The sequence below is a fragment of the Anolis carolinensis genome, chromosome 4, assembly GCF_035594765.1.
Source record: "Anolis carolinensis isolate JA03-04 chromosome 4, rAnoCar3.1.pri, whole genome shotgun sequence".
NCBI classification, from domain to species: domain Eukaryota; kingdom Metazoa; phylum Chordata; class Lepidosauria; order Squamata; family Dactyloidae; genus Anolis; species Anolis carolinensis.
In genome coordinates, this window is record NC_085844.1 from 245,463,138 (window position 1) to 245,476,026 (window position 12,889).

General features: G+C 40.6%; 1 protein-coding gene across 2 annotated transcripts in view; it reads right to left on the minus strand.

The window, feature by feature from the left end:
• Positions 1 to 3,464: 3,464 nt before the first annotated feature.
• The window catches only part of prpf6 (pre-mRNA processing factor 6), a 42,121-nt gene continuing 32,696 nt past the window's right edge, over positions 3,465 to 12,889 (minus strand). For both annotated transcript variants that reach the window (XM_008110219.3, XM_003220687.4), the window contains exons 16-21: positions 12,417 to 12,593; positions 11,744 to 11,877; positions 11,053 to 11,144; positions 9,815 to 9,929; positions 8,044 to 8,170; positions 3,465 to 6,892 (exon numbers count right to left, since the gene is read on the minus strand). In XM_008110219.3, the coding sequence (XP_008108426.1) occupies positions 6,740 to 6,892; positions 8,044 to 8,170; positions 9,815 to 9,929; positions 11,053 to 11,144; positions 11,744 to 11,877; positions 12,417 to 12,593 (798 nt within the window). In that variant the 3' untranslated portion in view covers positions 3,465 to 6,739. The remainder of the gene's footprint in view (positions 6,893 to 8,043; positions 8,171 to 9,814; positions 9,930 to 11,052; positions 11,145 to 11,743; positions 11,878 to 12,416; positions 12,594 to 12,889) is intronic.

The window sequence follows — 12,889 nt, forward strand, 5'->3', positions numbered from 1 at the left end:
ATACCAACCAATAGAACATGTACAAAATGATTATAATCAATTAGACCTCAAAGGCTTTACTGAAAAGCCATGTTTTGACTTGGTGCCAATTGGGACACTAAGGCAAGGGTATTCCTTAAACAAGGGTCCAGAGCAGAGGTCTTCTTCCATGATTTCACACAGTATGTTGACCACAGAATATTTTAATTATTGGGTAGGATTTTATAAGAATCACACCTCAGGTACTGACTGCAGGTAGAGAATTGCATGATATGCAAAAAAAGGGGGACTCTTCCACCCATTTCCTCCGACCAATCCCATTTCTCAGGGAAAGTTCTGATCAATTTAAGCATCCCACTTTTGCAGTTGCTTTTTAAATGTTCCAGTTTCTTTCCTTCTTTCAGTTCACCCTTTTCCTCAGCTTACTTCAGCTGATACAAACTGCAATTGAAGTGCAATTGTGGAGACAGCAGAAGGAAAGGAGAAGTCTTGCCCTTCCCAAGAGGCTCAGGTAAAGGCAAGCTGCTATTGCAGCTTCTCCTTGTTTCCATGTTCTTCCTCATTAGTTATATGTTGCCATTTTGACCATACTCTGAAATTGCTTGGCCACAACTGTCTGTTTTATTTACGAAACATTGGAGGATATAGACTGGACTCAAACAGTCCTTTCCATATTCATTGGAAGGAAGGCATTCTAAAAATTGTTTGTAAACATCATTGCACAAAACCCTGGCATGGAGATTCAGCAATTGAGAATATTGTCAGCTTACTTACTTAGCTAGAACTTGCAAGGTGTTAAAGGCACCTGATGGGGAGGGAAGGTGACAGCTCCAACCAGCTCATTGGAAAAAAATGAAAGGTAGGGTCTCTCATCACTGTTACTTTAACAAAATCAAACCAGAACAAGTCTAAGAGCGAGCCAACAGATTTTACCAGAGGAAGTTTTTTCTGGCATGGAGAGACGCTTTGGCCCAAGTTTCCCCTGCTAATTTTTAAAAGCTGGCTGGAACGCTGCTACATTTTTGTCTGTTCAGCAGCTGTTGAAAAGACAGTTGGCAAACAAAAATCAATATACTTGGGAGAACTAGCAGGGGGTGGGGAAGATATTGTGAACTAGAACTCCTAGAATGGATATGTTGCAGAGGATACTGGAACATGTAGTGCAAAAGGTATCTGTGCCACACCCTTTGTAGGTCTAAAAGATCTTTAAATGTATATGGAAAAATGCTTCTATTTCCCCATTAATCCGCCATTTCCTTGACTGCATGATACGAAGCATCAGATTTTTGAAAGAAGCCATAGCAAAAAAAGGGACCTGCAGGTCTTGCCTTGAGCAGAGGCATGCTTGCCATAGATGTGGGCAAAACGTCAGGAGAGAATACTTCTGGAACATGGCCATACAGCCCGGAAACACACAAAACAACCCTGTGATCCTGGCCATGAAAGCCTTTGACAACACAAACTGGAGCTTGTTTTGCATCTGGGAAAGTCTGGGAGGATTCATGGCAGCCGGTTTAGAAGAAAATCTACACTGGCATTTTGAATAGAGTGGATCTAACTGATCTGGTTCTAAATGCTGCTATTTTCCCCTCCAACCTCTCTCAAAATGACAGTAACTGGCAGGGTGTCACTTTCTGTAGCTGTGTTGAAAAATACTGTGGAGACGGTTGATATAGGTTGGTAAGGGTTCTAGGGTACATATAGGGCTGAAATGTTGGGAAAAAATGGAGTAGGAGTTGTAGGATTGCTTGATATTTGCCAGGAGTAGCACTTCAGTTCGGAAGCGAAGATACATGGCAAGTGATGAGGTTAATTCTCAACTTTGCCAAGATGGATGGCTCTCCTGTTGAACTGCAGCTTCTTGCCATGAGTTGGTTGAGGCTGCTGGGGTTTGCAGTTCAACAACATCTGGAAGACTGCATTATTCCCATCTCTCCTCCATGACTAAGCGATCAGAGAAGTCCAGTCCTGAGGACCAAAGAACATCATAGGAAGAAGACAAATGAACCAATGCCTGGTCTCTGTAGCTCTATCCAGTGCTCCAGGTGACCGCTTCATGACATCAAGACTGTGGTTACAGTGTTGACAAGCTGGAACATGTCTAAAGGAGGGCGACCAAAGGGTAAAATGTCTGGAACCCAAGTCCTATGAAGAGTGGCTTAGGGAGCTGGCCATGTTTAACCTGGGAGAAGAGAAGGCATTGAAACCATTTATGTGTACATAGAAACGGCTGAAAATGATACATTGGGGAAAGTGGGAGGAGAAACTAGGACATTTAAAAAGAAGCTAAAAATTGGGAATCATAAGTCTCTGCCAAATCAGGGCAGATGAGGGGATGCAGGTAATTATTCCTTATAACCAATGTTTCTGATTGATAAGGTGGATTTAACAGGGAGTCTTTTTGGCGAGATTTGTGTAGACAGAATTTTGCCTTTGTCCTCCTGGTCTGTAGACATGCCCAAGATGGCCCAGTAGATTTCATGGCTGTGCAGTCTCTGATCCCAAGTCATATCCAACATTCAAATCATTACACAATTTTGGCTATCTATAATAATAATAATAATAATAATAATAATAATAATAATAATAATAATAATAATACATATCTGTTTTCTGAACATGACAGATTATTTCTGAATCTGTGCATTCAAATTACAGAAAAAGAATGTCCGCCTGAACACAAGGAGAGAGGGAGGGAGAGAGAGAGAGAGAGAGAGAGAGAGAGAGATATTACAATAAAAACTATAAAACAACGAAATACTGCCTTGCGGGTGGCAGGCTTTCCTTCTTTGCAGATTTTGAAACAGAAGCTGGGTGGCCATCTCTCAGGAGTGCTTTGATTGTGTCCTCCTGCATGGTGGAGGGCTGGCCTTTGGGTTCCTTCCAGTTTTAATGATTACACCACTAACTTCCTCCCACACTCATACATACCCACACTCCCTTTGTTGTAGCTAAGTCACCACATTTAAGATCACCAACTACTTCCAGAGAACAGCTCAGAATTCAATATATTTGCGTCAATGCAGCAAGGCACTGCTTTTGCTCTTGGTTTGATCTGGCTAAAAGGAATTCCAAAACCACTAAAAGCAGAGGTCACGAGAAGATGGTGGTCTGTTTTATAAGCTGCCATGAGGTTTTGTGGGTTTTTTCCATAGCACTTTTATATGCAAAATTCAAAATGGAGCACAGAAGTCTGCATGTACAGATTTTTGGGATAAAGGATGCCTTGAAAACGTGCTGGACGGCTCACTGCTTCCCCCTTGTGTTCAAGATGCAAGAAACAATGCATGACTTTGTGGAATATGCTGAATTAATAAAACTCTAGTCCTAGAGAAGTTGCAATGGATAATACAGAACAGAAGACCCATTAAGTGCTTGATAATGTGTATGAACTGGGAAAACCCTTTAAACAAAGACAGCTGTGAATTTATTGCAAGCGCCTGTCCTTCAGGCCATCAAAATGTGATAGCACCTCAGCTTTGGGGTTGTTTTGAATTAAACGTTTATTTATTTCAAAGACAGACTTCATCTCTCAGTCAAATTACTCCCAAGGTAGTTTACAAGCAACAGGTAGTAACACCACGTCCCTATTCCTCCCCTCCCAAAACAGGCTGTTATAATATAAGGACAGAGTAGATTTCTACTAAATTCTGGAATCTGCGGGGAGCAAGCAACCAGAGCCAAAAAAATTTCTGATGGGGAGGAAAAAGCAAATTCCCTGCAGCTCTTCTTCTCAGGGGATAGGATGGATGGGGTTAGAACAGACTTCCTGTTGCTGTTTTGTTCTTCCTGAGTAATATGGTAAAATCATCACTTATAAGATGCAATTTTAATTTGCATTTGCTGAGAGTAGCTGGCCAATCCAAGACTAGAGCACCTATTTGCATGAAGACAGGCCCCAGATGCAAAACCTGGCTAACTTATTTTCTTCACAACTCCCCAGAATCTCTCAGCCACTACAAGCTGGGCAATTGTGCATTGTAGACCAAAACACTCTGCTTAGGATACCTATCATTATATGGAGCCAGACACACACTCTTCTCAGGGCTGATCATTCCCCAAAGCGGTTCTGTTGCCAACCACCTCCACACAGGTTGCTCCAAACACCTCCTCAAAAGAGCAGCAGTAATACACCAAAGTAACTGAGGTCCAGAAGGCAAGTGTATCTCCTGCTTTCAACCAGCAAAGGCTGAAAGTAAATAAAAATCTCCAAAAATCAGAAAGGAAGGTTATATGCAAAAGAAAGCTATGCAAAAAGATGGGCGTGGTTTGATATGTGCAAATCAAAACTCAAAACTCGCCCCAACCTTTTTGAATGGGATTCAAAAAGGTAAATATCAGGTGGGTAAGAACTATAGGTAACACTCAAAATTTCATCTCCTTGCTCCTGTAAATCTGCAATCCTGAGAGTTTGACAAACATTCCCTGCACATTGGCACACATTTGTTTATAGCCATAACATTGAGAAGCATTTCTTCCTGATTTGGCATATACTTCTTGCCTGGATTATTTCAAAAACAATATTAATGACTATTTTTGACAGAAGTTGGGGTTCTACTTTGATTATGCTGTTAAAATTGAATAGTTTAAATTACAGTGCTTTCCTAAGAACACTAAGAATATTAAGGAAAGTGAAGGGATAAGAAGAGTGAAATAGTCTTGACCTATAAGGAGAAAATTCAAGAGAATCTTCTTGGTATTACTATCAGGGTGCTCAAACAAGAAGTGAGAAGGGATGGAGTCTGCTCTTGTAGTTAAACGTAATAATTCAAAATTCCATGTTTCTAACACTAGAATGCTTCAAATATTAAACTCATGTGCCCAAGAGCTTGAAGGAAAATTACGTGCTGAAGGGCAGGTATTATTCATGTCCCTGATCACCTTTTCCACTTTACTGCCCACAAGATGTTTTAAATTAAAACTTCCATTATGAGGATGATGGAACTATCACCAGCTTAGAAGGCAGCCCAATAACCTTGAATTTCGAGCAGGCATGGGCAAACTTCAGCCCTCTGGTGTTTTGGACTTCCACAAATTTGCCAATGACTGATTTAGAGAGCTGTAGTGGTTTGAGTACTGAACTAGGGCTCTAGGAGACCAAGGTTCGACCAAGCTAGGTCATGGAAACAATCTCTTAGCCTCAGAGGAAGGCAATGGCAAACCCTCCCTAAGGAAAAATGCCAAGAAAAACCTGTGATAGGTTCACCTGAGAGTCGCCATCAGTCTGTTACTTGAAGATACACAACATACAAGTATTAATCTCCCAATGATCCATCTGGACTTGACACGCTAACCCCCAAACCAAAAATACATGCAGAAGACAACATAGTAAAAAATAAAAGTATCACAAAGAACAAAAAAGGTTGTATTTTACAGCTTCGTATTATGTACAATGGTCACTGACTACTAAAAAACCATAAAATGCCATGCAGAAACACTGGACATATCCTAATACATGAAGGTATTTTCACTGCCACTAAGATGGAAATAGGTTGTTTTATCCAAAACTAGGAATGTTTTGGTGCATTGGGGTAGGAGAGCGTGAGCAATAGCCAAACTATGAATGCCTATTTGCTTGGTTTTGAGTCCAACTATAGTGAGAGAATTTACAGTAACCATTATCAAGGACACACAATGGATGGTGTGACAACCCATCAATTCCAGTACAACTTCAATAGAGCTGTTCCTCTTAGACTGTATTGAAACTGAGAGATCTTGTCTACATTATTCCAACCATAAGACTCCTCTGATGATGAGGGAACTGTCTGCTTGGTTGTTAGTGGAGGCTTACACCAAATACTCTTACAGCGATCTCTCTCCAAAGTGTGTTCTGGATTATATTAAGTGATGTGACATTCCTCCTCCCCTACAAGAACGACACATTCATTCTCAAAATCAACTGTCACAAAAGTATCTTATTTTCATTTCCACTGAAAACCAATGGAGCTATGCCTCATTAAGGCATTTTGCCCTGTCCTGACTCAATGAGAAGCAAGCTCCTAATTGAGTTACTTGTGAAGTCAACATTTGTAGCTCCTGCGATTTTCCTAGCAGCTGTTGGTTTACGAAATGTTGCAATTGTTCTGACGCCATACCATCAGGCTTATATGGCTAACACAAAACAGTTCAAATTCTTTACATGTTATCTTGTGACAAGACTGACCCCTAGTCACCCTCCCTACAAATAACACATACTCCTACAAAATTCCAAGTTCTCAGGGCTCTCTACTGAGCCCCACCAGAAAATTGTTTTCCATCTCTTTGTATTTTACTGTACAAAAATAGACTGCTCTGTCTCCTTTATTGGTCACTAGAAATGACTTGTGTTGACATCAACAAGACAAATTGAACTTTAGGAAGCAGAAAGGCCCAGAGGGACAGCTCATCTGCCAGGTGCTTTTCAGAGACTCCGAGACACAAAGAACACCAGGGCTGCTCTGGTATCTGAATAAAACTGTCTTCCCTATCAGCACTCGGAAGCTTCTCCTGTTATTTAACAACCCTGAGGCATGGGGTTACACAAAGCACTCTCCCACAAAAGTGCTGGTTTTCTCACAGCTGCTACCTGCTCACTACAAAAAAAAAGTGCCAGGATAAAAATTTGGCTTCCCTTTAAACCAGGAAACCTCATTCCATTTCCCCCTGTTGATTTCTCCTCCAAACACCTTCCACGTAGAGACAGAAGTCCCAACATGTGTGTGGAAGGAAGAAGCTGGGCCCCCTCACCCTGCTTGAGACACAAGTCCATACGGCCTCTGGCCTAAAAGGTATTCTTGATCTTTGCTGCCACCAGCACCAGGATTTCACCAATCTTGCTCTGCCAGTTGTTGATGTCCTTGGAGACCTCGCACCACAGCTCTCCGTGCCGGGGCTCTGCGTTTTCACAACGCTTCCTCACCTCTTCTTGCTGCTCCTAAGGAGAGAAGAGAATACAGGACAGGACTTGTTACTTTCATCCCTCTTTAGTCAGAAAAATACAATAAAAATGGCAAAAATTCTACTATTAATTTCAACTTAAATAGAGTCACTAAAGCAGGCATGGGCAAACTTTGGCCCTACCGGCTATTATGAATGGTGGGAGTTAAAGTCCAAAACACCTGGAGGGCCAAAGTTTACCCTTGCCTGGTCTACATGCATGAAAACAATGAAACTGATCTGTTTTGATTTGCCATTCAATGAGTATATTCTAATTGAAACTAACCAACAGAATCCAGGTGATGGATGTACATTTACTCAAAAATCAAACTACTCTGTTCTATGGAGCTGGCTCCCTAAGGGCAGCAACCTAAAATAAACATCAGTTTTTCACCAATCTCTTCCCTTTGCTTTTCCTCCACTTGTGGGTGCATATTTAATGGGCCAGGCGGCATGACATCCTCTGTCCTAATAACCTGACAACTCTCCATCCACTTGCTGCTACAATTTGCCATGCTGGGGTTGATGGAATAATGTATATTGTTCTTTAAAGAACATGCAGAAAACCCACAGTAACAGTCACAGGTGGCAAAACTGCTAATAGACTGAGTGGAATCTTATTTTGGTGTATTCCTGAGAAGAGAGAAAACTACCACCCCAAGAAGTTCATCAGCATGTATGCAGAGAAATGATTCTTTTTGTTGAAAATATCAAATGGGTTCTAGGGAGGAAAGGAAGACTGAAGCAGGAAAAGAATTTCCTGATGTTAAGAGCTGTTCAGCAGTAGAATATGCTGCCTGGGAGTCCAGTAGAGTCTCCTTCTTTGGAGGTTTTTAAACAGAGGCTGGGTGGCCATGTTGGGAGTGTTGTGATGGTGTGTTCCTGCAGAATGGGATTGGACTGGATGGCCCTTGGGGTCTCTTTCAACTCTATGATTCTATAATTTAAGTTGGCATAATACAATCCTAGTCAACTCTCCCAGGAAGCTCACTGGAGCTCCTGTCCAAAAAACATGGAATACATCTAAACTCCCAGTTTTTGTATACTTGGAAATGGAAAGAACCTGGCCAAGTTCCTTAAAGTTTCCCAAACCAGTAAGGAATCTTGATGGATCCAATTCAAGTCACAATCTCTCAGCCCCCACATTACCTCTGTGCCGTGCTGAAGTTCAAACTTGTAGAAGAAAGCCCAAGCATCCCCCAGGTCAGAGTCGATCTTCACAGTCCGATGGAACCATTCACGGGCCTTGGTTATTTTACGCTCGCTCCAGAACAATCTGAGTTTTTAAAAAGTGACAAAGAGGACAACTTGAAGGAGGCTCCTCGGCAGCTTATTTTGCCCTCAGTATAGAGATTAAGCGTAGAAGCCAAAAGGCGTTCCATCTGTTCAAAGATAAGATTCTCCAGGGAAAGAAGCAAATCTTTTTAAGCAAGACAGGCTCTTCTTGGTACATTTGTTCAATGTCTTACCTGACAGATTCAATCTTGGAACAGAAATTTCATGAACACATAACCAAATCTGCAGCCTAAGGCTAACAGCACAATGATTAGGAACTGGAGGGCGGCTTTGTTCATTTATTTAACCACCCATGGGCACAGATCCATAGGAACAGCTCCTGTACGAGCCCAAAATGAATGAGAACAGAAGAGGCACACTTGGCATGCAAGGAGTAACGCTGAACTTTGGCAACCACATGAGATCCCATCTTCCAGCGGAGCACAGCTGGCAAATATGGGGATCCATGTGAAAAGCAGCCAACCAAGGCTTCCTGCCCACAGCTGTGGTGGGAAATCACAGAGCTCAGTCAAAGCCTACAAGCCCAATTTTAAGCTTTCAAGCTTGTCTTGCTCTCCACAGACTCTAACATACTCATCTCTCAATGGTACAGCTGCATCACTGCCTTAGAGGAGCCAATTTCTGCCTAGCAATAGACCTGCTCAGTCACAACCCAATAATTTTCATTTGTTATTCAATGGAAAGGTTGTCTTGGCAAATGTAGTTGTGCTAGAGTAAGTTTTATGGACTGGTGAACGTATTCGCTTTCAAAGCTTTGAACTGTGGCTGTTAAAGAGAAAGATGGAACACTATCTGTACATTTTGCAGAGTACAACTTGATGCCAGTGAAAACCAATAAAAAGGTCTGTGGATCATAAAAGTGTACCAAGACCAGTGAGTTGAGCAGTGAGGCAGTTTCAATGATCACTAAAAAGAATGCAGTTCTCCATGCCAAGACATTCTTGTCAGTGCTTCCAAGCAAGCTAGTTACTTCTAAGTTAGATTACCACAATGCACTATACAAGGTGCTGCTCTTGAAGACTGTTTGGAAAATGCTGCTAGGGCAGAATACAGTAGCCACACAGATTATGCAAATCAAAATATCTATTCACATAACTCCTATTCTGCCCCAGATGCAGTGGCTGTCAAAATGTTGCCTAGAACCAATTCAAATGCCCAGTTTTAAGTGAACAGGTCTCATACAGCTTGGGACCTATTAAACAAACACTTTCCATTACAAAACTTCCCACACCCTGTGATCATCAAATGCATTTCTATGAATATTTCATCACATGCCAACAAGGGCCTTGCTTACTTTTGCTCATAACATTTTTAGTGTAGGTTAAGTTATTTCTCTTTCCACATACCCAAGAGGATGAGACTGACTAAATGTTTTGATGTTGGTCCTGATGTTGGTCCTGATTTCACTGTATTTGCTCCTTTTGAGTGGTGCTTCTTTACATTATATAAATTTTTAATTATTTTAGATGCTTGGGGTTTAAAAAAAGGAATTCAAGAAATAGCATAAGCAAATACAGTCAGTCTGCAATAACTTCTCTTTACAATCAAACCTTTACGTTGCTGTTGTCATTTAATTATCTTACTCAACCTCTAAAGGACAAAGCAAACAGACATCTTTACTCACTTGGCCACAGCCAGAAGGACATGTGGGTCATGCTCACATTTCTTCAATGCATCCACACTCTTGGTCTTCCTTTGGGGCCTGGCTTCTAAGAAGATGGCTTCTGACCACAGGATTCCTGAAAGCCAAAAGAAATAAGATAGCGCTGATCCCCAAATAGTTATCACTACTTATAACAAAATTATGAACAAAAACAAAGCTAATCCAGAAAGTTCCCACAAAAAGATGTCTGTTTATATTTCTTCTAGAAATCTTTCAGGCAATTTCTAAAAGGAATAAAAAGTATGTCATATGTGAAATTATCTACCAGACTGATAGGTGGTCTCTTAAACTGCGTTCATTCTAACATTATACAGCCAGCTCTCCATATCCAAATACTGAATCCATGAATTCAACCATCAATGGCTTGGAGTTATTATTTTTTCAATCTAAAAAGCAAACCTCATTTTTGTGATTTTATACAAGGGAATAATTTTACTACAAACTTTGCATATAATACCGTATGTTGCTGGGGAACACCCTCCCCAGCAACATACGGCAGATACCAACTCTCCTAGGCTTCAGGAAAGCCTTAAAGAAAAGGTTGTGCACGCAAGCTTTTAATGAATGAGAACATGGACTTTACATGACCTGTACGAAGACTTATTGAGGATTCTGAATGAATGGATTCTAATCTTGGACATTCTTAAAATTTTATATAATGTGATTTTATTTTGTAATGGTATCTGTTTTATATGAATTGTTGTTTTGTAGATTGTTTTATATGAATTGTTTTACATTGTTTTTAGGCATTGGATTTTTGCCTATTTATTGTAAGCCACTTTGAGTCCACTCGGGGAGAAAGGCAGGGCAAAAGGCCATACATCATGCTTTTGGTAAATGCTTATTATTTCTGCTTACATTGGCTCAACCTTTTAATGTTCAAGTACTTGGCGCCACTCTATGTTTTCTAGTAAAACAGAGATCCCCTGAAAGGATCATCTTTTTTTTCATATGATCCTGGTCATCTCCTTAGAAAGGAGATGTCTCAACACTCTTTGAAGCATGGGGCCATAGGAACTGAAAGAAATACTGTTGATGCACAAGTTTCAGGCAGATATAATGGTGAAATTTGACACAGCAGGACTAGGAAACAAAACTATCCTTCTTAATGGTTTGTCATCATGTTTTCTTCATAAATAAATTAAAACACAGACTAAACAGCAGGCAACATGCAAAAGAAAAATAAATTCCTCTATTACCAGAATTGGGACACTCTTGGAGAGCCTTTGCCATCAGTGTATTAGCAATGTTTTTCAGGCCAGCTCTGTATTCTAATCGCACAGATTCCAACCTATGAGAGAAAACAGATTACAGATGCAATTTGTCACTAATTTATTTCAAGAAGGAAGCAATAAGTAATTTTAGCAATTTTCTTCTCATTACTAGAAAGGTTTTTAAAACCACAAAGTTTTTGAGGCCTATTCACAATTTGGGATTTATCGTATGCAAAATTTGCACATGGTTGTTCTGTATAGGAAATAGCATTTTCTAAGCAAAACACAACATTTTCCACACATAAATATCTATGCAGAAATATTATTTCCTATACAGAAAAAAACAATTCGCAATACAATCATGAGTGAATTTTACATGGAATGCCCCCACAACTGCAGTATTTTCTGGGTAGGAAAAATAGAATTGTTTTCATACACAGGAAAACCTAATTCCTGGGAAAAATACAGTTTTATTGTGCAAAACAACCAAATAAGTCCTGAACTAAAAGGACTCTTGAAGATTTTTCTTGTCAGGTGTTCCTGATATTCAGAGGAAATGGTTTAGCACATTTGATAAATATTGTCAAAACTTAAGTCTATCCCTAGTTGAGATGATGTGAATATTACCATAGAAAAAAGCCATTGAATGATTCAGGCTCCCCGTGTGATTTCTTACCACAGATCTTGGTTCTTTGGGTTCTTTAAGCGAGACTTTTCCAAGATGGCTCTGGCACGGGTGAGCTGGCCAACCTTCTCTTCCAACCTGGACAGCAAGAGCCAAAGGGGTATGGAGCCAGGACACTTCTTCAGCTGTTGGAAGCAAAAGGAGAAAATCTTAGTAGAAAGAAAGCAGATGCACATACAGGCAGAGACTCTTCCACTGGGATAACTTTCCGCTCACCATCCTGGCAGGAAAGGTCAAAGAGAAACATGTTTGTCTGTTGATAAATTTCCCCCACTCATCTACAAGTTGGGCACCTTTCCAGAAGCCCTAGTTTAATCAATCACATACTTAAAAATAGCTGTGCAAGTTAGTCACCTTCCCAGAACAAGCCATTAATCCTTGTAAGGGGAGAATAGCTAAAAGTTGGACCATCCCAGCAAGTGTGCATGAAAGATAGAAAAAAAACTGTTGACACATCTGGTAAATTCTTGGACCTTCTCCAAAAACTTGATGGGAATGGATGAGAATGGCCTGAGCCCAGATGCTGACCTTCATAGCTCTTGTTTTGCTCCATGCAGGGAAGCTGGACTGCAGAGACGCTTGCCAGCTCTTGCAGGAGTATTTAGACAGCCCATCTTCTCAAGATACTAGGTGAGGAGGAAAAAGAAACATTGCCCTTACATACCCCTTGGTTGTAGGCATCTCGGGCTTTTTCTATCAGTTCTTCCTGCTCTTCAATCTGCCCCTTCATCATCCACAGCTTGGGGAAATCCTCATAGTGCCTTAGGGCTTCCTCACAAAGCTCCTGAGCTGCAGCAATGTTCCCAAGCACCCATTCCAGTTTGACAGACTTCATGAAGACCTGAAAAGGCAAACAAAGAAAGCATGTTGAAATGTACCTTTTAATTCCCTATCTGGTTGCAAAGAGTAAGATATTGCTATAAAGCGTAGGACATGGATACAATTGATATTATACTAGGTTTTGACTGATTAAGTAATTTGCAAGGCATTTTCAACTAACAGCAAGGTAGGATTTTTATAAATAGGGGATCAGATACGAGTTCTCCTGCAAAAATTCCACCAAGAAAGAGGACTGCAGAAAGGGATGGAATAACCATCTAAAAGAAAAGATGCAAACAAGTCATGAATGCCTTGAAA